The sequence below is a fragment of the Magnolia sinica genome, chromosome 5 (assembly GCF_029962835.1).
Source record: "Magnolia sinica isolate HGM2019 chromosome 5, MsV1, whole genome shotgun sequence".
Classification (NCBI taxonomy): domain Eukaryota; kingdom Viridiplantae; phylum Streptophyta; class Magnoliopsida; order Magnoliales; family Magnoliaceae; genus Magnolia; species Magnolia sinica.
This window is the reverse complement of record NC_080577.1, coordinates 1,655,662-1,676,442: the sequence shown is the minus strand read 5'-3', so window position 1 is coordinate 1,676,442 and position 20,781 is coordinate 1,655,662. Positions and strand designations below refer to the sequence as shown.

Genomic DNA, 20,781 nt, shown 5'->3' with positions numbered 1-20,781 from the left:
ACCGAAAAAAAAAAAACCTTTCATATGCAGTGAATGTTGACCGTTAACTATTTTTCTCTATCACCGTCCATTTGAAGATTACAGATCTGATGGTTAGGATTAACAGATATATGTATGTTTTGAATGATTTTCAATCCAAACCATGGGGACCTAGATAAACGGTCTGGATGGATACGCCCCCCTGCATCAACACCAAAATTGCCCCGGTGGCATATGTATATCAAAATAAATAATCGAAACGCCCTACTATAGAGGGCTCATAAATCAGAAAATACACTGAACAAATGATCCTAGCTGGGTAACTGATGTATATCAAATGGACGGTTGGAAGGGAAATTTTTCCACCGTCCAATTCAACGAAAAGAAATTCATTGACCAGCAGTCCGGTTCGTCCAATCAATCTGATCTTTGCGCCTCTGCCCTACCTACTGTGGGTCCCACTATTTCGGAAGTCTGATTTAGGTACACATGCCACTGTACAGCTTCTGCTTGCATGCTTATCAATCATCACACCGTGATATATGGATTTTATCCACACCGTCCATCCATTTTTCCATATCATTAAAGGGTACACCAACAGAAAAGAGGCATTCCAAGGCTCAAGTGGACCACACGGTGGGGGATTAAACACCTACTGTTGAAAAATTTTTGGAGGCCACAGTAGTTTTAGATCAAGCTGATATTTGTTTGTTATTTTTTTTTTTTTTCCATTCCTGTGGTGTGGTTCACTTGAGCTTAGGATCTGCCTTATTTTTGGATTTGAAACCTAAAATGATATGGAAAATTGGATGGACGGTGTGGATAAAATCCGTACATCACGTTGGCCCCTCAGAGCCCCTCTCTGTTACTTGCTTGGGACGGGAGGGGTAGTTCCAGATCCGCATAAAAACGATATAAAAAGAAAAGTCCAACTACCGAGAATGATTTTCTCAACTGGTTACTTTTTCCTCTGTCGCGACTGAGATTTTCAGCATGCGTCGCCACGTCGCCTATTTAAATTCTGAGGTATTACGATCATCAGAACCGTCTATTTTCTGTATGCTATGCTATTAGCCCACGAAGAGAATTACACCAATCCATATTTTGTCCATATAATTTTTATCGGTTCATGTTCATATACAAAACTAAAAGACAATATTTATCAATGAATTCGATTTTTTGATTATATATTAAATATGGTAATACAAAGAAATTGAACAGTACAGATCATCGAAAATTTCCGATATTTTGGTCCATTGAGGCGTCAGCTACTGGAGACTCTTAGTCGCGGCGGAGGCAAACGAACTCCGTTCCAACCGGATTCAAGAAAAGAAAGGAAGCTGACAACAGTGGCAGAGGGCCCTGCATTCCATTACCAATGCCACACACAAAAATTAAAAATTAAAAATTAAAAATAAAAAGGGAAAAAGGAAAATGCCACACACCACTCTTTCATTGGATTCTGTTAATGGGTGGGATGGAAGTAGAGGAAAACCTGGAATCTCTGATTGAGAGAGCTTGGGCTTTGCATGACAAGATCAGTGATGAAATCTACATCAGCTGTATTGAATTTCGAAAATTTCATCCCCAACATGTCCCTTATGGTGGATTTGCGGAGAGCTCATCTGCTGAGACAAAGAGCTTGACTGCTATCAGGGAAGCATTACAAGTGCTTGAGAATATGCTCTTGTGTTTGCAGGTTGGTGGGTTCTTTTAGCCTTTCCTTTTCCTATTTCTCTACATACCTTTGATGAGTTTTTTAGGTGAAGCTGAATGGAATTTAAATGCATTGAGTTTTCTTCTTTTTTGGGGTTCATCGTCTATCTTGTATTGTGTGTTTTGGGGTTGTTGAATTTCTCATATTGTTAATGATTTGGATTGATTAGAGTCTTTATTCGATAGTATCTGTCATGTTACAGAGGAAGATTTCTCTGATGGGCCGTGAGTTTTTGGAAAGATTATGAAGATTCAACATAATGAGGATTGGATGTCCCTGGATTATATACATGTATAATCCAAAAAATCGAATGGACTCAATGGTCTAATCATTGAATTTAGTTACACATTTGGAATATATTGAGCATTTCATCTTCAATTATGTGTTTTGGGTTGTTGAATTTCTCGTATTGACGCAGATTTGAATGGATTAGAGTCTTTGTTCAATGGTATCATTGTGTTACGGATAAAATTTTCTTGATGGGCAGTGAGCTTTTGGAAAGATTATGATGATTTAACATGATGAGGATTTGATGCGCCATGGATTATTTACTTGTATAATCTGAAAAATCAAATCGACCCAATGGCCTAATCACTGAATTTAGTTAGTATTCGTAATATTATTCAGCATTCCAGTCATTCATTCGTGATAAGCAAATCAGACAATGCTACAAAAGATTAAGTGATTGGGCTTAGTTTAAGGACTGTCACTTTTGCTTATGGTAGTTCAGGAGCATTTTCAATCTAGGCAAGCATTTGAGATTTGTTTTCATCAAGGCGTCTTCTGTAAAAGACCATTTGATTGAAGTTACGCGAACAATTCCACAGGTACATGACCTCGCACGCTACTCTGCTTGTGAGTCTCGTGCTCATTAAGGCATGTTCATGGCGGGCTGATGAATCGCCACTTCAACCTTCCCTTGAATGAATTGCCTCGCCACACCTCTTAATCCAGATGTATCACCTTTCATGATACATACCCACCAGGGTAAGGTGTGTTCATGGCTCCCATCTGATGAGTGGCCATTATCTAGCACATGCCGTGAATTGCCTCTTCAGTATTTCCTGCATGAATCACCTTAGCATACCTCTGTAAAATGTATCATATTCCATGCTCTTGACTAAGTTTCCTAGGTATAGAATTTCCAACCCTTCATGTTGGAAGCCACTGCTAACTCGATCTCTTTTACAATCACCTGATGAAATCTCTTCAACATCCATCACACTGGTTTTTTCTCGCTCTCTCTTCTTCTTCTTCTTCTTCTTCTTTGTTAAAATTTATCAGCAAAAGGCGAGGACAAGGCTATACAAATCCAATATGTGGGGAAAGCCTTCCAAATAATCGATAGAGAACAGTATTATGTGCTGCAGCCCAATCTTGAAATCATTAATAGTAGAACCAATGCATGCATGAATTCTCCCATCCATATATGAATGGAAACTGATATCCTGGATTTCCAGATTATGCTTGGAGAAAGTTTGCATTCTTGGCCTTCTAACCTATACCCTAGTCCTGGAAAGAGTGTCACTTTTAGGTCCTGTTTGGATTCAGGCAAAGTTGCATCACGAGTAGCAACCCAATGCATGAGGTCGGCTCAAGCAAGTCATGGACATGTTGTTGCGAACTAATTATTTAATTCTTTGTTCGTCAAATACACACTAGAAGAGGGATAAGATAGATTGCGGCACATATAGGGAATTCAAAACATTAATTGGTAGCACATTTTACTGCATTTTTTAGTATTTGAGTATTGAAGGTGGTACATATGCACATGTGAGATGTTTAGACTTTGGCAATCGTGCAAGTGGTATAGTGGAATATGTCATGTACATGCACATATATAAGAGTGATTCTCATGTGCACCGAAACTATAAAGTGTCAATGACAGGTAGTTCCACCTCTCTGCCAAGGACAGCAAATCCATGGTTTGATGGTCATATCTCAATGACTATTTTTCCAAAAGTACCTAAGTTCCATGTACAATAGGGTTAACAAATCATGGACACGTACTTTTGTCCATGACTACTAGTCAGAACACAACTTTGCCCAAATCCAAGCAGCCCCTTATATTGTGACCATCGACTAAGTTAAAAACTATTATTCAGTGAAGAGATTTCAGTTGTGAAATGAGCTACCATCCTTGTACATACTTGTATGCATGTGGATGCGAAATAACCGAACTACTCTTCAGAGTGACCAATTGATCAAATAAAATTTAAAAGGCTCCAACCTACCCATGGGAAAGACACAGAAACTGCAAAAAGCAGGACGTGTTTTCTTGAGGGGATGGATAAGTTGTAAGTCTGATATATTTCAACAAGATCTTGTTGGTTGATATGATAGTATATACAACACAAACATGTATGTAGATAGATAGACTCACACAGTCTCTATATTTGATGTGCGCAGAGATATTGAGCATATGTTTGGGTGCAAAAGCGGGAAAATGCTAGCCTGCTTGATCAGGCTTCCTTTTCTGCAACACCACATACACCAAGTCTATAAAGCTCAGTAGGGAAACCCCACCAATCACAATTTGGCAGTGCACCCAAATGCTGCTTTATTTACATCCTTGTTAATTTCTTCTTACTGTTGTCAGAGATTGCAATCACAGCAGCGAACAGAGCGAGACACGGCTCTTATGCGACTGGAAGAAAGCAGATCATCCCTCCTAGAAAGGATAGCTGAACATCATGGAAGAACACTGGATGTGATTGAAGATTTGCTAGCATTTGTGATGAACAAGAACACCATTTGGGATTCAAAAAACCCAATCAAAGAGAAGACAAATGTCACTCTCCAAGATGGATGCTCCATTCATGCAACGGAAAACCGAATCGTGGCTTTTCTCAAGTCCTGTCTTCAGTTTTTATCATATCCATTGAAATTGAAGAAAGCTGCTGGAATGGCGGGAAGATTGGCAGTGGTTGTGGCAGGCATGGTTTCTGTCATTCACTTATATCAGACTAGGCAACATCATATGATCAGAAGAAAGGAAACAATGCATCGAGTCAAAAGTTCTTATGGAAGGCATGAGCATTCCCTCATGAAATCCACGGTGTTAGGACAAATGGGTTTCATTGAAAACACTCCAAACAGCCATTTGGATGTCTTCTATGGGAGGGGGTGAAATCTACCTTCATAAATTGGTCTATAGATTGGTCTGTGCAGTTGGGTTTCTTTGCTTCTACGGCTATTTTCGATTTGTCCATGAGTGGAGAGCAATCTGTACAGAAATTGAGGCAACAGGCTGCATTTATCTCTAGTTTTGCAAATTTTTCAATGACCTGAGGCCTGATTTACAACTTTCTGAGCTAAGGTTCGGGTTGAATAGCGTGAAATTTCAGTTGAAGAAACTGGCATTGTCTCTCTAGCTTGAAATTCCTCCATCACATGGATTGATTGGATTGGTGTGATGAGGAGTTGGTTTTGATTTGATAAAATAGTGTATAGGCCGTTTTTAGATTCGTCTATTGTATTTATGCATTCCATTGATTTGGATTGTTCATTGAGATATCTCATTGTGTGTATGCATTTCATTCATTTTGGCTTGTCATGTAAAGAGATGCGGACAAGATCATGCCCCCTTGCCGAGGAAGATGGTAGAGATTATTGCTTTGTTTCCAAATTCATTGTCTTCCTCAATCACAATCTTATTTTTTATCCTCAATTATGGAATTTTCACTTCCTTGGTACATGGGGTCGTTTGGTACATGGGGTCGTTTGGCAGTATGGATTTGGATTCTGACTTAAGAACCAAAATCAACCCAAATCCTGGATTTTCAAACTTGGATTTTGCACTCTTGATTGTGTTTGGCACACTGAACTTTTTATCCCGTGGAATTCAGAAATTATGTTTGGCAGCCTAAATTCTTTACTTAGGGGACCTTAAAGAGGGGAGGAGAGTAGTTACAACAGTTTGAGAAGATTTAAAATCCTGGATTTTACAACCCACCTTTTTCTCATGGATTTTAAAAGGGACCATTCCCAGGATTTCGGGGTTGCCGAACATGATTTGTATTGGAAATCTCGGATTCCAATTTCTAGCTGCCCAAAAAACCCTGCTGCCGCACGGTAACTTAGCTTTTGCAGAGTTGCACTGACCCTGTCATAGCAATGCCAAGGGTCCATCAAGGCCAGCCAAGGTCCACCACACAATTTATTTTTGGGGGCTTGAAAATCAGGCCAGACCTGGATGCACCAACCTAAAATTTAGAAAACACACACAGCCCCAGACCCTCTAGGCCAGCCCAGCCCAGCCCATCGACTGCCTGACTTCATGTAAGCTGGAAACCATAGTCCCAAAAAATGCCATATTGCCCCCACAAAAGCCCACAAAAACGAGATATTTTTCTGAATTTGATCTGGGCCTGGTATTTTCTTACAGGACCTCCACACCCTTTCCTAGCTAAGGCCCAACACATGATCAACCCCAGCTCTTAATGGTTAGAGATTGATATATTGTCAAACCACAACACAAAGTTCAGTCTACACTGATTTGCCTTTCGAGAGAGTGGTGAGGTGCAGGGGACTCCATTTAATCGGGTATAAAGGTAGCAATGAAAACCGTTTCTGATTACCAGGCGTATCCAATGCAAGCACATCAGATTCAGACATGAGACTTTACCTGATTACCGGACTGCCACGTGGGTCAGATACAGATAGGGTAATATCTGTATCCGCTCACCCGATTACCTAAAGTCATTTTTGTAATATGCCTAGTCAATAATATTTTTAACTAATACTGAATACATATATGATATATTAATTAATTACGTATAGGAAATAGTATTGCAATGCTGTAAAATAGCACAAAATTGGATAAATTGCCAGGCACGCATTTTTGTTCATGTTTGAGGCAACTGGATGGCAGCTCACCAGTGGCGAATGTATGATCTTGTAATATCTTCTTGAACCATCCCCACCATTTATATGTGGGTCCCAAAAAGAAACGAATAGAGCACCAAATACAGTAAAGCTGTACTTTTTCCTCATTTTGTCTAGTGTAAGCTTGGAATAAATGAGTATGGCTTCATCCTCTCATTTCTTTTTTAATCTATTTTGTTTCTCCTTTACGAGAAAGGTAGCTTCGGAGAGGGATGCAAGACAATGGATAACAAGATATTTTTTAACACAAGTAGTTAAAAGAGAGACAACAAAGCAAGGAAAACGAAATTCAGAAAAATACCAGAACAACGAGGAAAACGTAATCACGACGCCAACGCTCACAGCGTTCACATCACCATGCACCCACCCGTCCATTGTCTTTCCCCATTTAATAGATGGTTGGCGGGAATCTATCAGCATTTCAAAATGTACATGTTTGAGATTCACGCCCACAATGGGTGGCATGGAGATGTAGGTGCACCAACTACAGGTACAATCTTGGCACATTTAATCTTTTCTACCATTGAAAACCATTGTAAAGGTCACTCAAGACACATTTCAGGACAGACAACTAACCCCCTACAGGCTGGCTGCAGCACAAGAAGAGTATAATGACTTTTCAGCCACGAAAAACCACTTCACGGTGCGGGATTAAACAAAAAATTATTCCTGATTTTTTTGTGGCTGAAAATGCAGTGTGCGGCTCTCGCAGTGCAGCCAGACCATAGGTTGGCATGCCACTTATTACAGGAAAGGCATCAGATCTTTAAAATGATGACGAATAAGGAAATAAATTGCACTATTGGGCTTCCATTTTTTCTTTCTTTTTAAGTCGATGATAGGTACGGACAAACACCAACCAAACACAATTGGCAATCAGAGATTCATGCCAATTGATTTGAACTAGCAGACTATCCATCAATGTCTATAGACTAGATATATCATGACGCGTACATATAATGAGAAATGCAAATTTACAACAGAAACTTTAAACACTGGACACAATGCAATGGGGATAAGTTACCAAGTTGGAAGATGATCAGGTACCATGAGGATTGAGCTTGGCACCCGTGTGCACATGGTATGTGTTGAGACCCAGGCCATTTGGCAGGTAGGTGCCCATCACGAACATATGCAAGTCAGCTCACCAGGTGAGGCACACGTGTGCATTGAATGTGGACCATTTATCAACTTGATGTAGCCCTCTATTCTTACCATAAACTCACAGCCTTAGACCTTTCGTGGTATCAGCATGGCGGATGAGATACCATTTCAGTGTCCTCAATTCCCATTAATGGGCCATATAGAGGTTGCCTACGACCACCACGTGCCCATGCCAAGTACTAGATGGCATTTTATCAAAAAAAAAAAAAAAAGGATTAGAGAGTGAAGCTCGGACAAAATTTCAGAGATCCTTGACAAAAGCACAGAAAGCCACACTAAAGAGTACAGTAACTATAAATAATTAAAGAAGAAATCTTTGAGGTCAGTACAAACGGATTTGGAATAAAGCAAGTTTGACTTGTTCATGTTTCATTCATCTTCCATCACAACTTCCCAGCCATGTTTCAAGACCATGGATTCCATGCCAAACAATGGAAAGGGAAAAGGTTTTTTCTTGTGTGGCGATTTGTGATGTTTAGATAGAGCAGGGGAAAAGGTGGATTCCACCAAGCAATCGTCACACTTCTCCATAATTTGAGCTTATGGCACAAGAGACTAGGTGAGTTGAGTACTGAGAGAATATGAGATTTCCACTTCCTATCCAAACAAGAACTCAAAATTAGAATACATGCTTCTTTAGTTCTAATGCAAATCATCATCAGATGATTATTATTTTTACTTTCTTTCACCTTGGATTCCAACTTAGGATATGTGGAATCGAAGGGAAAAGAAAGGGAATGGAGAAGGTTTTCCTTTGATGTGACACCATCAACCTGATGTTTGGATAGCAAAGAAAAGGGAAGACTTCAGATAGAACATGTGACCGTTGTTTCACAAATCTGAGTTTCTTACTCACCATCCGAACAAGACCTCTGATACTGGAATCCATTTCTTATCCGGCCATTGGAAATAATAATATAGTTATGAAATTAGTGTTTTCCCTATCCATTTCCAGGTCTCTGAACCTAACCTAAACTTCCTGCATTCAGGTTGCTTTTTTTTTTCTCAATTTTCTTTTCTGTAATTACCATTCAGATTCATGGATGTGTAAATGTAACATTTGACTTGGGATCCATGCAGAGAAAATAGCACAGATGCTAGATAACAATAGCATAAATAAAGTGATAAAACAAGAAGAGCAAATCAGATAAAGAGCAAACCTTAGGTTGGGAAGTTTTGGGCCCACCTTACAATGTTCATGGCCAATCAGTCTGGCAGTCCAATACATACCAGAGGGCTGTAATCGTAACTCCCTCCAAAATGGACTTGCATCTGGAATGCAACAGAGGAATGAGAGTAAAAATTTCCAAATGATGCATTGAACAGCTAATGTCATACGTATTATATTCATATATTAATTATGAGGGAAGGCTCAACACCTATTGATTGATTGTCACAAAAGACGTAAAACTTTTCACAACAAGCCCAGACCAAATTACAAAGCTCTGTACCTTAAGCTTAACATAGAAATGCATCTACATGCGTCGAAGTTCATCTAAGTGGATTTAAGCGTGTAAATACATGATGTAAGTGTGTCTAATTGCATTATATGAAATTTGCATATAAAGCTTAATGTAGAAAGCATTGTATTAATCCAGCTTCTTTCAAGATACTATTACTCTTCTAGCTAAAAAGGAAAAAGGAAATGCTTATAGATCATCCTGCAAAGACAACCTAGATTTTTTTGCTAAGGCCCCGTACAAGTAAAACATTGCCCATTTACAAGCTACCACATGGGAATATAGAAAATGTGTGTGAGATGCTGAGAACTGGGCATTCCACCAGGTAGGCCACACTGATTATATGACTTTTATCTTCTGGATCAGAAACACACTACTTCAATCCTCAGAGGGGTGGCATGCACAAGACAAATTGATGGCTAAACAACTTCTTTAGCACTTCCATTTTTTAGGAGTATCCCTTTTCAGTGCTCAATGGCCCACACGAGGAGTGCAACAGCCTGGTTTTTAGGACAAAAGATCTAAAAGTGTGGACCACCTGGTGGAAACCTCGAATCTCACACAAGTGTACCATATCACCACATGCTTAAGGGTAGATGGACAGGGTTTCATATACATTTGGGCCTAGCAAATCTCAAACAAATTACACATATCAATTGCAGCATAACTGGTTTTTATGGTCCTTCCAGCAAATTAAAAAAGGCTTCACTACCATAGGACCACACATGGGAAGTGGCACCGCATAGAACACCGGGAGGCAATCAGCACAAGCAACCGTGGAAGGATCAAACTGAGAAATGACTTGATCTATCCTTGAGCCAGAGAGCATCTTGTCTCACTCACTACTATCCAGAACATAAAGGATGAGCCTGTTCAACAATCTTACAAACTCTTCGATTTCCCCATCATCCATATCCCACTGACAAGGAGGGCACCAGACCAAACAGAGATGTTCCTAAGACAGAATAACAATTGGAAACATTAGTCAAAGAGAGCCTCGCGATGGTTGGGAACAAGGCTTGGAGAGGAAGGTCTCCCGCCCAAACATCTTTAAAAGACAATTGCTACTTGGAAGAATCATAGCTCTTTTTTAAGGTTATCTATGGTGAGATCTCTCCTTTCGACCAAGCAACCGCAACCAAAGGCCGCAATACCCTTTTTTTCTTTTTTGTTGTTGTACCACACATGAGACATGAATTCACATCATTCATCCCTATGAGTGTTTTTTTTTTTGAAAGATGAAGGATATCATTAAAAGAAAAAGGCAGAAACAAAGACAGAGAAGGGCTGCTGAGAAAGCAGACCATGCCTAAAAAGAAAAAATCATGGCCATAAAGATCCTTGACATTAGAGGCCCACTCTATCATATAACGCTTAGCCCTTGTAGCTATTGCCCCAGCCATATTAGAAGTATTCCTGAAGCATCTGCTATTCCTTTCTCCCCAAACCAACCACCAGACTGCAAGGACTGACATCCTCCAGATGATAGTCTTGTCTTTTCCTATATGCACCCCGTGCCACGCTTGAAGGAACTGATTCACTTCGCCTGGGAAGCACCAAGATAAGTTAAAACTGAGCATAATCTCTGCCCAAATGGACTGAGCAAAACGGCAATGGAGAAGCAGATGGTCGACCGACTCGTCTGCCCTCATACAGCATAGGCATATATTAGGGAGGATCATCCCCTTTTTCCTCAGATTATCCACCGTTAGGATTTTCTTTTTCCCTGCTAGCCAACCAAATGCTAGGATTTTCGGGGGGGCGGCATATTTCCACAGAAAAGAGAGATTAAGCTTTGGTTCATCCCTATGAGTGCTAGTTAGCCACTTGTAGAAGGATTGAACTGAGAAGCAAGCCGAATTATCCTTAAGTCAAACCAGCTTGTCCCAATCTTCTCTTAATCAGAGCATGCAAGAGGATCTGATCCAGCATCTTCACATACTTCTCAATTTCCTGGTCAAATAAATTTCTGCAACGAGGAGACTAAATAATACAAGTTCCCACCTGCGAAAAACAGTCAGAAACGAAAATATCCTTTCCCATTGAGAGCTGCGCTAAAGCAGGGAATGCCTCCTGAAGAGAAGAATTGCCAGCCCCAGTGTCTTCCCAAAAACGAATTATCACGCCATTACCAAGGGAGAAAACAACCCCGATTATAAATTCCTTCTCAAGCGACGAGATAGCAGAGGTATACAGAGATGAACTCTTACTGCGCCATCCTCCAATGTTACATCCATACTTTCTTGCAACTCTCTCCCTCCACCACGAGGTTCCTCCCCAAATCTCCACAACCATTTACCAAGAAGCTCTCGATTTATCATCCTCCCAAGGGCATGTTTGGATGCATGGAATTCAAGGGAAAAGAAAGGAAATGGAGAGGGTTTTCCTTTGTTAGATGAATGGGTAGAGTCAGTGTAGTGGGAGTGATCCAAGGTTCAATCACTGGTAGTGTTACCTTTCAAAAAAAATTCTATAGTAAATCAAGCAACCATGTGATCATTCTCACAAATTTGAGTTTTTTACTCACCATACTGGGCTCTATCAAGCTGGTGGAAATAATATTTTACCAATAAAATTAATGTATTTCTTTTCCATTTCCAGTGGGTCTCCAAACATAGCCTAAACTTCCTGCATTCAGGGTTTTTTTCCCTTTTCTGTAACGACCATTCAGATTCATGAATGTGTAAATGTAACATTGACTATGGATCTACGCAGAGGAAAGAACACAGTTACTGGAAAACAATGGCATAAATAAAGTGATGAAAGAAGAAGAGCATACCAGATAAAGAAGCTGCCAAACTCTGTTGGGACAGACATCTGTCACAGAAGTAATCATGAGAATACCAAGACACAACTGCATACTGAGATGTAACCATGAACTTTGCCAAGCAATCATGATAAAGTTGAACGCAAATAGTTGGGACAATGATGATCCGGCATCTCTAACTGATGTACCCAAGCCCACAGTCACGATGATCAGCAACTTGTGATCAAATTAATGCCCCACAAGCAACTGCATCAAATTGCTGGGCGCCACAGGCAGTCAAATCAGGTTATGGACCCTACGTGTGTGCATTTTTCATACACATGCATGTATTAACCACAATTTTCATTTTTTTAATAGTTATTTTCTATTTCTCATGCTTAGCAAGTTAATTGGCATTTCAGTCAAAAGTAAGAAAGTTGTTAGCATGCAGAGAATAGTATTAACATTAAATTAAACTGGGAACCTCATGTACAAAGGTCAAGAAAACACAATAGGACCATACATATGGGCTATACTTTATGTTTTGGTTATTGAGTAGAATTTTTTAAGGATTCCACTCATTGATTTCTTATTCTCTCAACTAGAAGATGGTTTTCTTCTAATTTTATAGTCGATTCACCACTAGAAGGCAGTGGGAAAGATTTCTAGTCCTTTGTGGCTCTTGGTATCTCTTGTGTGGGGTGTGAAGAAGACTGGCTACAAACGGTATGCATCAGATTCAAGTTCCTTTCAGTTTCTCTTGATTCATATTCTGCACCGCACCACTAACCATGACATTTGTAGACATGATAAACATAAACAAAAATGGGCAGCAATAGAAACATTGGTTACTCTGTAAACAAATTACCCACACATAAAAACACGTGAACATACACGATTGGTTTCTCTCACCATTTTTTTCGGGGGAATAGGCTCAAAAGTTACAGCTAACATATAATGGCTCACATGCAATCATGTATATGGAAACAACAAAACAAACAGTATCCACCAGCATGGCATAACATTATGAATCAAACCAGCTAATACATTGTGTACCCATGTACATACATGTAGACATATTTACTACATTTAAATTTGTTCAGCTATGATCATGTCGGATAAGAAGGTAGGCATATTAAGTGTAAACATTTCTGGATGTAGCCATATATATTGTCTAAGTCAAAATGTGATTCGCCATTGTATTTGTACCAAACAAGCTTTATCAGTCATCTGAATTCTCAAAAAAATCTTCTTTAAAGATTTTTTGGATTGGATCATCATACATGCAAAAGGGTAGATAGTGGACTGGTCCAAGTAATTAAAAGCATGCCATGATAAATAAATAGTAACAAAAGGTCTAGGCATAAAGGCATATATAAGGTAGCCAATCTACTTGCCTCCACATGCGCATGGGCAGCAGATAGAGCTGGACACGGACCGAGCTAGCTCAGTTAACTCGCTCGACTCAGCCCCAACTTGACTCCGTTCAATTCGATTTATTGACCTTAGTTAAGTGTGTGGGTGTGTGTGTAATATACCTTCTTTTTACAAATATAATTAACTCGAACTCGGCCCAAGCTGCTGAGCGAACCAAGCCGAGCTGGCCAGTACGGCTCAAGGACCAAGCCAAGCCGAGGTAAGCTGCTGGCCAAACCAAGTCGAGCTTGGCACAGCTTGGTGTCCAGCTCTAGCAGCAGATGGGGGGCAATATCTGAACTGTACATCACGTGGAACTGACCATTTTGATGGTCTAGCCCAAAACTTAGGCTGGTCCACTTTAGAAAAAAAAAAATGGATGGTCAGCTAAATTGGCAAGTTTATTTCAGCTTTCCAAAATTTTTCATAAGCTGCAGACCATCTGAAAAATGGACCATAGGTATTTTCTGGCCAGGGCATATAAATGAACTGATGGATGGCATGGATCCAATACCCAATGCTCCATGCCTACAAATACAGTAGGTATAAATGGTTTGCCTTGTATATGGGTGCCGGTGATGTAGGAACTGTTAGAGTATGGCGTATTAATTCATTTATCTCATAGCCCAAGCCCCACATCTCATGGGTTAAGACCTCGGCCGAACCCCCCTCGTGGGCTCGTGGGCCCCAAATCACATGGGCCGCCCACTCCAAGTATGTCCCCGCATCCCACGGGCTACCCCACTTGAGCCCGGTGTGAAATGCCCCTGCATTAATCACCCTCGGTAAGGAGTCTCGAACACGAGACCTCTCGCTCTGATACCAATTTGATGCAGGACAATTAACCACTTGCTCTAAAAGCTCGAACTGTTAGAGTATGGTGAATTAATCCCTTTATCTCATAGCCCAGGCCCCACGTCTCATGGGTTAGGACCTCGGCCGAACCCCCCTCGTGGGCTCGTGGGCTCCAAATCACATGGGCCGCCCACCCCGAGTGTGTCGCCGCATCCCACGAGCTCACCCCATTCGAGCCTAGTGTGAAATGCCCCTACATTAGCCGGCTTAGCAAATATCATAAAACAATATAGTGAATGAGTACTTACACAGCAACAAGCAAACTAAATATCCTTATCTTTGCTCATACTGACATTTGGAGCAGAACACTGCTTTCTTCTTAAATGTTCTTCATTTCTTACAGACCATATGAAAATCCACTTTAACCATGTGAGATATTTTCCTTCTAAATAAGCCGGGTGCTTCGTATGTAGATGCATTGATAATGTGTTCTTCATGAGGAATGCGTGAAGGACCGCATTACGATCATGCATGCATACATGTCATGAAGGTAGCATCTACCGAACAATAGTTGAGCAGAAAGATGTGCATATACATGAAGACAATGCATACATACGCATGGCTCACAAGTCACAAGAGATGAAAAACACAAACTTTTTAGATGGTGCTTAGTATCTTATTACTGCACTAGTTGATAACAATTGAAAATTATCTGAGGATATAGGACTTCTCTCTTATTTTAAAAATAAAAATAAAAAAGCAAATGCTTAAGCCTCCCTTCATAGATTTTGTCAGTAGCATGGCTCCGTCAATTAGGGAAGAGGAATAAACAAACATCATGTATCCACAACCAAACTCAGATACAAGGAATCCATGAATGTAGAATCACACATAAAAAAAGAAAAGAAAAGAAAAGAAAACCGTATAGCAGGCTAGAAAATGACATTTAATCAGGCTAATTCTATGCCGAATACCATTTAAGATCTCATGGTAAAACAGTTACAAGCAGAAGCATTGACACTGTCCATGCGCATTGTACTAAGATGCACATCTTCTAACATTTCAAAATCGCCATGTACATGCACAACTTGTCAAGAAATCAATCTTTTCACCTTAGCCCCTAGCCAACAACACATCCAAATGCTTGGCACAGCCACTTGAAGAAGAACCCTCCAACTGAGAAACATTCTCGTTTCTCTTCCTGTAAAAAGAATCATCTTCTGCTTGTGGAACTTCAAGAACAAAATCGCTCTTGAAGGTTACTTGATGCAGCTGCAGTAAAGCAAGCATGCTAACAGCAACCAAAGCAGTATGTCCTAATACACCACCCATATGCTCCAATTTAAGCGATTTCTTAGCAAAGGTAAAGCAAGACATAAACATTTGCATCAAAACATTTGACCCTTTTCTTTCACCATCTTCCAAGTTCTCAGCAGACTGACTTCGTGGCATTTCAAACAGATTTTCTGGTGAAACAAAACGGCCGGCCTCGTGCACATCCCCCACAAATGCCAGGGCTTCTTCAATGACTTTGTATTTCTTACCGTGGTGGTCAGCCAATCTCATTGCAAGAACAATGCGACTTTGCTCTAACCGTGCTATTGCAGCATCTCTTTCTGCTCGTTGTTGCGACTGAACAGTCTGCAGCATAGAATAATTGATTGTTAATGATGTAATGTAAATTATTTTACTATCATTTTAAAATACTGTTATTAAAGGGACATATCGGCTCCCCTCGATACATGATACAGGGCGAGTCCAGCTGTCTCAAAGAAATGGGTCGTATCCACACAGATACAAAATGATCTGGAAAATACAGCACAGGCCCAAAATCAATTTTTTTGCTCTCAGTTCCACTTATTTCTTTATTTCAACCATGGAGGAAGATTGCGAATTCATTTTAGGCTAGCTCTATGCTATTTTGGAGATCAAAACAGAATATTTGAGTGGAATTTGATGACTCAAAGCACAATTGGTCATTTCGGGGGAAAAAAAAAAACAACGGGTTATGCATCACTTTTATTCCATTTTTCGTCTTCTTTTTGTTGAATTTCAATGTAATGGCCCTAATCCACCAAATCATGCTTAAATTGTATTGCACTATCTGATTGATTTTCAGCAAGTCAAGCCAATAAACAGCATGCTCATTAGAGAATGGTCTGATATACCATTGAATACATGTTAAAAACACAAAAAGGAAAAGATAGATTCTTGTGTTTTACAATTTGTTTTTCTATTTTTCCTATATTTCTTCAATTTTTGGGGGGCCAAAAGAAGATATATGGGTATGATATGGTCTAATGTGCCTAGTGTCATATTGTTTTTGGCCTTGGCCGATACACCAATATTCAGAACCTTGATTTTACCATTATCCAAACCCTAATACGTAACCTAGGAAAAACAAAAGCTGATCATCTATGCAAGGAATATGGACTCTGTAATAAAGACAGTCCATTTTCTAAAAATCCCATCTTAGACACGTGTCAAGCACATGTTACCTAAATCATCAATCCCTTACATTTTCCATTCTAAATCCTAAGATCTGAATTATGGTTCTCTGATAGTCCAGACTGCTAGTTTTACTAACCCTAAAGTATGGATTGTATTTTATTGTTGATAAAAACTCATTGATTGAAATCAACCAATGAAATAGACTATTTGATAGACCTAAACTGTAATCAACCTATGTAACAGTCTATTACATCGAGCCTGCGGGAGTTTTGTGTTCTCATTGCTAGTCCCAAGCCCGGATGAGGGAGGAAGGCCGCGTCATATTGGACGTTGGTGTCAAACTTATGCCTTGGTTTCTAACATGAACCTTAACAATATGATTCTTATTGTTGATTACGTTACAATTCAAATTTATATTTCGAATCTGAAAAATGGCCTACACAGCTAAATCTTACGAGGGCATGAGTGAAGTTGGATTCCAAGGGCATGTTTGGATGTGTGGAATCTAGGGAAAAAGAAAGGAAATGAATAGGGTTTTCCTTTGATGTGACAACATCATCCTGAGAGAAGGGAGGATTATGTTTGGCAACTAGTGTCCAACTTATGCCATAAGTTATAACATGAATCAGAACAATATGATTCTTATCGTTGATTAAGTTGCAATTTAAATTATATTTAGAGTGTGGAGATATATTCTTTGATTTATAGTACCAAGCATCTATAATTTAATACTACACATGCCAGGTTCTAGTAATAGCATTCATTGCATATATAAATTACAATAACGACTCTGGATATATAACCATGTCATGCATACTTAGTAGGAATGGTCATCCATATGATCAAACGCTTAGCATGCCACGTACCAAAGGAAGTGGTGTTACCGCAAACCCATAACTTACCACGTATCAGTCTATCAGAGCAACCCGTGATTCCGGTAGTCTACTCTTCTAGTAGGAAATTTGTAATTTATCCTTCTTGTATTTTAAGCTTTGACAAGGACTGTGTCCTTTCTTCTCATAATCTCACATCTAGAGCTAGAGATTGTAGATTTGACCCACTGTGCTCTGTCCAAAATCAGATATTCTAGCCATAAAAATTATACTTTTCTTAAATAACTCTTAGAGTACTTCTAGTTGTGAAGTTAAAATCTTACACATACTTTAAGTAAAATGTATATAATGATACAGTTTTCAATATCACCATGTATCAATATGGACATGTTAGGTTCTCCAAGGTTCTCGTGAGTCGTGACTAACACCTTGTGTGTGTCCGAGACCAACTCACACATCCATGTCCAAGATGCAAGTGCGCAAACGCACACACCATTGATATGGAGTGTGAAATAGTGCACAGGCCATGGACTGAGGGTTTACCTAATGAGATGCTCTTTGGTCCAAGGCCTGCAAATAGATGGTTAAGAAGAAAAACCCAGCACAGATCCACGTTAAATGAAAATGGCAAAGATTGGTGGGCTCTTATCTAAGGATCGGGAGAATTGTTTTAAATGTAGTCCACCCAAGTGGGGCCCAACACCATCGGACCCAATAGACCATCAACCCAATCACCAAAACATGGGCTCCACTGGCACATAAGGTTGAGGATACCACACATTTCCTGAATCTTAGGATCATATAATTCCTTGTTGCATATAATGGTTAAACTACCATTACATTCCACTCGTCGCATGCACGAATTGAGAGAGACATTCGAAACACTGGATTATAAATTGAACTACCAAAATATCATTAAGAGCGGGGTTAATTGTTAGTCTGTTATGATGGCATAGGAATCCATGCACATGCATACAACCACTTAGCATGTGTATCTCAACCCTGTCCAAATATGGGCCCACTGTAGATGGGCTTAAGATAAGATTGAACGAATGATCCTCTGATTAACTACATTTTTTCATTGAATTTGAACCATTGACAAAATGTTTCATGTTAACCTACTGTTTGTGGCCACCAATCAGGAAGTTAAGATTCCACATTGATCCTGTTTAGCATGATCCTTGACCCATTTACATCATGATTGGACTGAGGCACGCAAACAAGATATGTACAACAACTGTATGCATGTCAATGGATAGTAACACTCCTATCAAGCAATTCCTCTGAACATACATGAGGAGAACATTACGGTATCTAGGTGGGTGTTCGATTTCTGCCCAAACAAACACCAGCTAAATTCATAAAGAGGAAAAAATATGCTGTTTGGGCACCGCATGCTTTACAAATTTTAAACCAGAAATGGCATATTTCTACCCTAGATAACGAGTGTCATTGTTTAACATTTTACTGGCATCTGTGCATCCATCATTTCTTTCACGATAAATACATAGAATTTCAGGAAAATTAAACGCAGAAACGTTAAAAGGATCGTTTGGATGCCTGTAGGGGAGGGGGGGAAAAAAGAGAGAACGTGTGATTATCTTTTTTATCATGCGATAGAGAGTGACTTACATGGAAGAACTCGAGCTGATCCTCGAGGTTCTCGAGTGCCGTCCGAATAGCGTTGAGGCTCCTCGCCTCGGCGATTGCAGCGTCATCATCCGACGCACGAAAATCCTTCGCGTAGACGAAGCCAGCGGACGAACGGTCATATTTTTGGAGGGATTTGATAGAACTGAGGAAATGAGATCTGGAGATGGCGTGGATAGCATCACTGAGCTTATCGTGTATGTCCCAGATCTTCTCCAGCACCGTCTCGATCTCCTCCATCTCCATCTCCCATGAAATCATCACAGTATAGTGAAAAAGTTAGGGTTAGGGTTTCTTCTTCTCCTCCTCCTTTTCTAGGGTTTGGTAGTTTTCAGATAGAGGAAAGAAAAAGGGAAAAGAGAAGACAGAGAAGCCTAAACGGATACAGAGAAAAGGACGGGAATGAATGGAGGGGTTTGAGCTGGCTAATGAGAGATTCCTTTCGTTTCGGGACGTCGAGTGCGCAGGCTAACACCCTTTTACCCCTTTGCGTATGATAGTAATTAGTAAAGTTTGGATATGTGCGCGGCAAATCTCCTTTTCTTTTCAGGATTGAAACTGGGACGCGCGCGCTTTAGAACTTTTGGAAGGGACCCGCGGACACACGTGCTAACGGGAGAATCGAATACGTGTAAGAGATCTTATCCGCTCATCAACATTTAGCTGTTGATTTCGGGCGCCATTTGGAATAAATGGGCTTTCAATGCACGTCGGGTCTATAGAGAGAGGCATGCACCCACTATTTTTCGAAAATGTCTAAAATGGTTATTAAAGGGATACCAGAGAGGATTTTTACATATTTGGGGTTAATAGACCCACTTTGGACAATACCCTTGAAATGACCGTTACAAGTCCAGAGGACATCCAAATGCCATTTTATGTCGTGCATTCGTATACACTTAAACTCTCGTTTCATCTACTGCTAGATCAAAATTTGCCAAAACGAGGATTGTTGTATTTTGGCGGTTGGCTGAAAATGTATGTGGTAACTTTTTTTTTTTTTTTTTTTTAGAAAACACCTATTTGGGGATTTTTCATATAAATAGTGGCTTTGTTACGCATAAATGCAATTGTAGAGTAATCAAAAAACACCACTTATTGCAATTATGAGTAGAGCTGTACATGAACTGAGTTAGCTCGGTTAGCTCACTCAACTTGATTTGAAAAGGCTCGTTTCGACTTGGTTTGAAGCTGAGTTTGAGCTGAGTTGGGCTAATTTTTTGAGTTCGAAAAAATTTCGAGCCAAGTTCAAGCTTCTCTGAGCTCCACTCACATAGGATTGAACCCCAACTTAAATTGAACCAGTTCGGTGACTCAATTATTTTGATATTTATGTTGCTTACCAAGTATTTGATAAAAATGAATCAACGAAGCATCGGCTGGTGGCGAGGAAAGTATGGATAAGAAATTAAAGGTGCATTCCATGTGTTTGAGAAAATGCCGCACAGGTTCAATCTTATATTGAACTTGTCTCGAACCGGCCCGAGCTACTAATTGAATCGAACCAAGCTAGCCAGTCAAGCTTGAGGACCGAGTCGAGCCAAGTTCAAGCTAGGGTCAGCTAGTGGTCAAGCCGAGTCAAACTGTACCAAGCTCAACTCATGTATAACTCTAATTATGAGACAAAAACCACCAATTTAGCATGGTAGATCCAACGTGGAGGGCACTAGCCCACCACAATTA

The 20,781-nt window shown here is 40.0% G+C and overlaps 2 protein-coding genes across 4 annotated transcripts; one reads left to right on the top strand and one right to left on the bottom strand.

Annotated features, from left to right (window-relative positions):
- The first annotated feature begins 1,322 nt into the window (after positions 1-1,322).
- LOC131245073 (plastid division protein PDV1-like) lies at positions 1,323-5,210 on the top strand. Its single transcript, XM_058244270.1, has 2 exons — positions 1,323-1,678; positions 4,296-5,210. Exons 1-2 carry the CDS (start codon positions 1,448-1,450, stop codon positions 4,824-4,826), a joined length of 762 nt encoding a protein of 253 aa, XP_058100253.1. The 5' UTR covers positions 1,323-1,447; the 3' UTR covers positions 4,827-5,210.
- Positions 5,211-7,445: 2,235 nt separating this feature from the next.
- On the bottom strand, positions 7,446-19,607 carry LOC131245072 (plastid division protein PDV1). Of its 3 annotated transcripts, none has more exons than XR_009170769.1 (4): positions 19,081-19,607; positions 15,277-15,805; positions 8,908-9,019; positions 7,446-7,926 (listed from the first exon to the last, which is right to left on the bottom strand). XR_009170769.1 is itself a non-coding variant. In XM_058244269.1 (2 exons), the coding sequence occupies exons 1-2, from the start codon at positions 19,357-19,359 to the stop codon at positions 15,278-15,280; spliced, it is 807 nt and encodes a 268-aa protein (XP_058100252.1). In that variant the 5' UTR covers positions 19,360-19,606; the 3' UTR covers positions 15,105-15,277. The 3 variants fall into 3 exon arrangements, 1 of the variants encoding a protein (XP_058100252.1); XR_009170770.1 differs by having other exon boundaries at positions 8,934-9,019; XM_058244269.1 differs by lacking the exons at positions 7,446-7,926; positions 8,908-9,019 and having other exon boundaries at positions 15,105-15,805; positions 19,081-19,606.
- Positions 19,608-20,781: the final 1,174 nt, after the last annotated feature.

Bases quoted from the DNA above. Each gene is read 5' to 3' on its own strand.
- LOC131245073 (XM_058244270.1), top strand. From the start codon at position 1,448: ATGGGTGGGATGGAAGTAGAGGAAAACCTGGAATCTCTGATTGAGAGA. The intron at 1,679-4,295 runs GTTGGTGGGTTC...TACTGTTGTCAG, and splicing joins ATATGCTCTTGTGTTTGCAG to AGATTGCAATCACAGCAGCG.
- LOC131245072 (XM_058244269.1), bottom strand. From the start codon at position 19,359: ATGATTTCATGGGAGATGGAGATGGAGGAGATCGAGACGGTGCTGGAG. The intron at 15,806-19,080 runs GTAAGTCACTCT...TCTATGCTGCAG, and splicing joins ATCAGCTCGAGTTCTTCCAT to ACTGTTCAGTCGCAACAACG.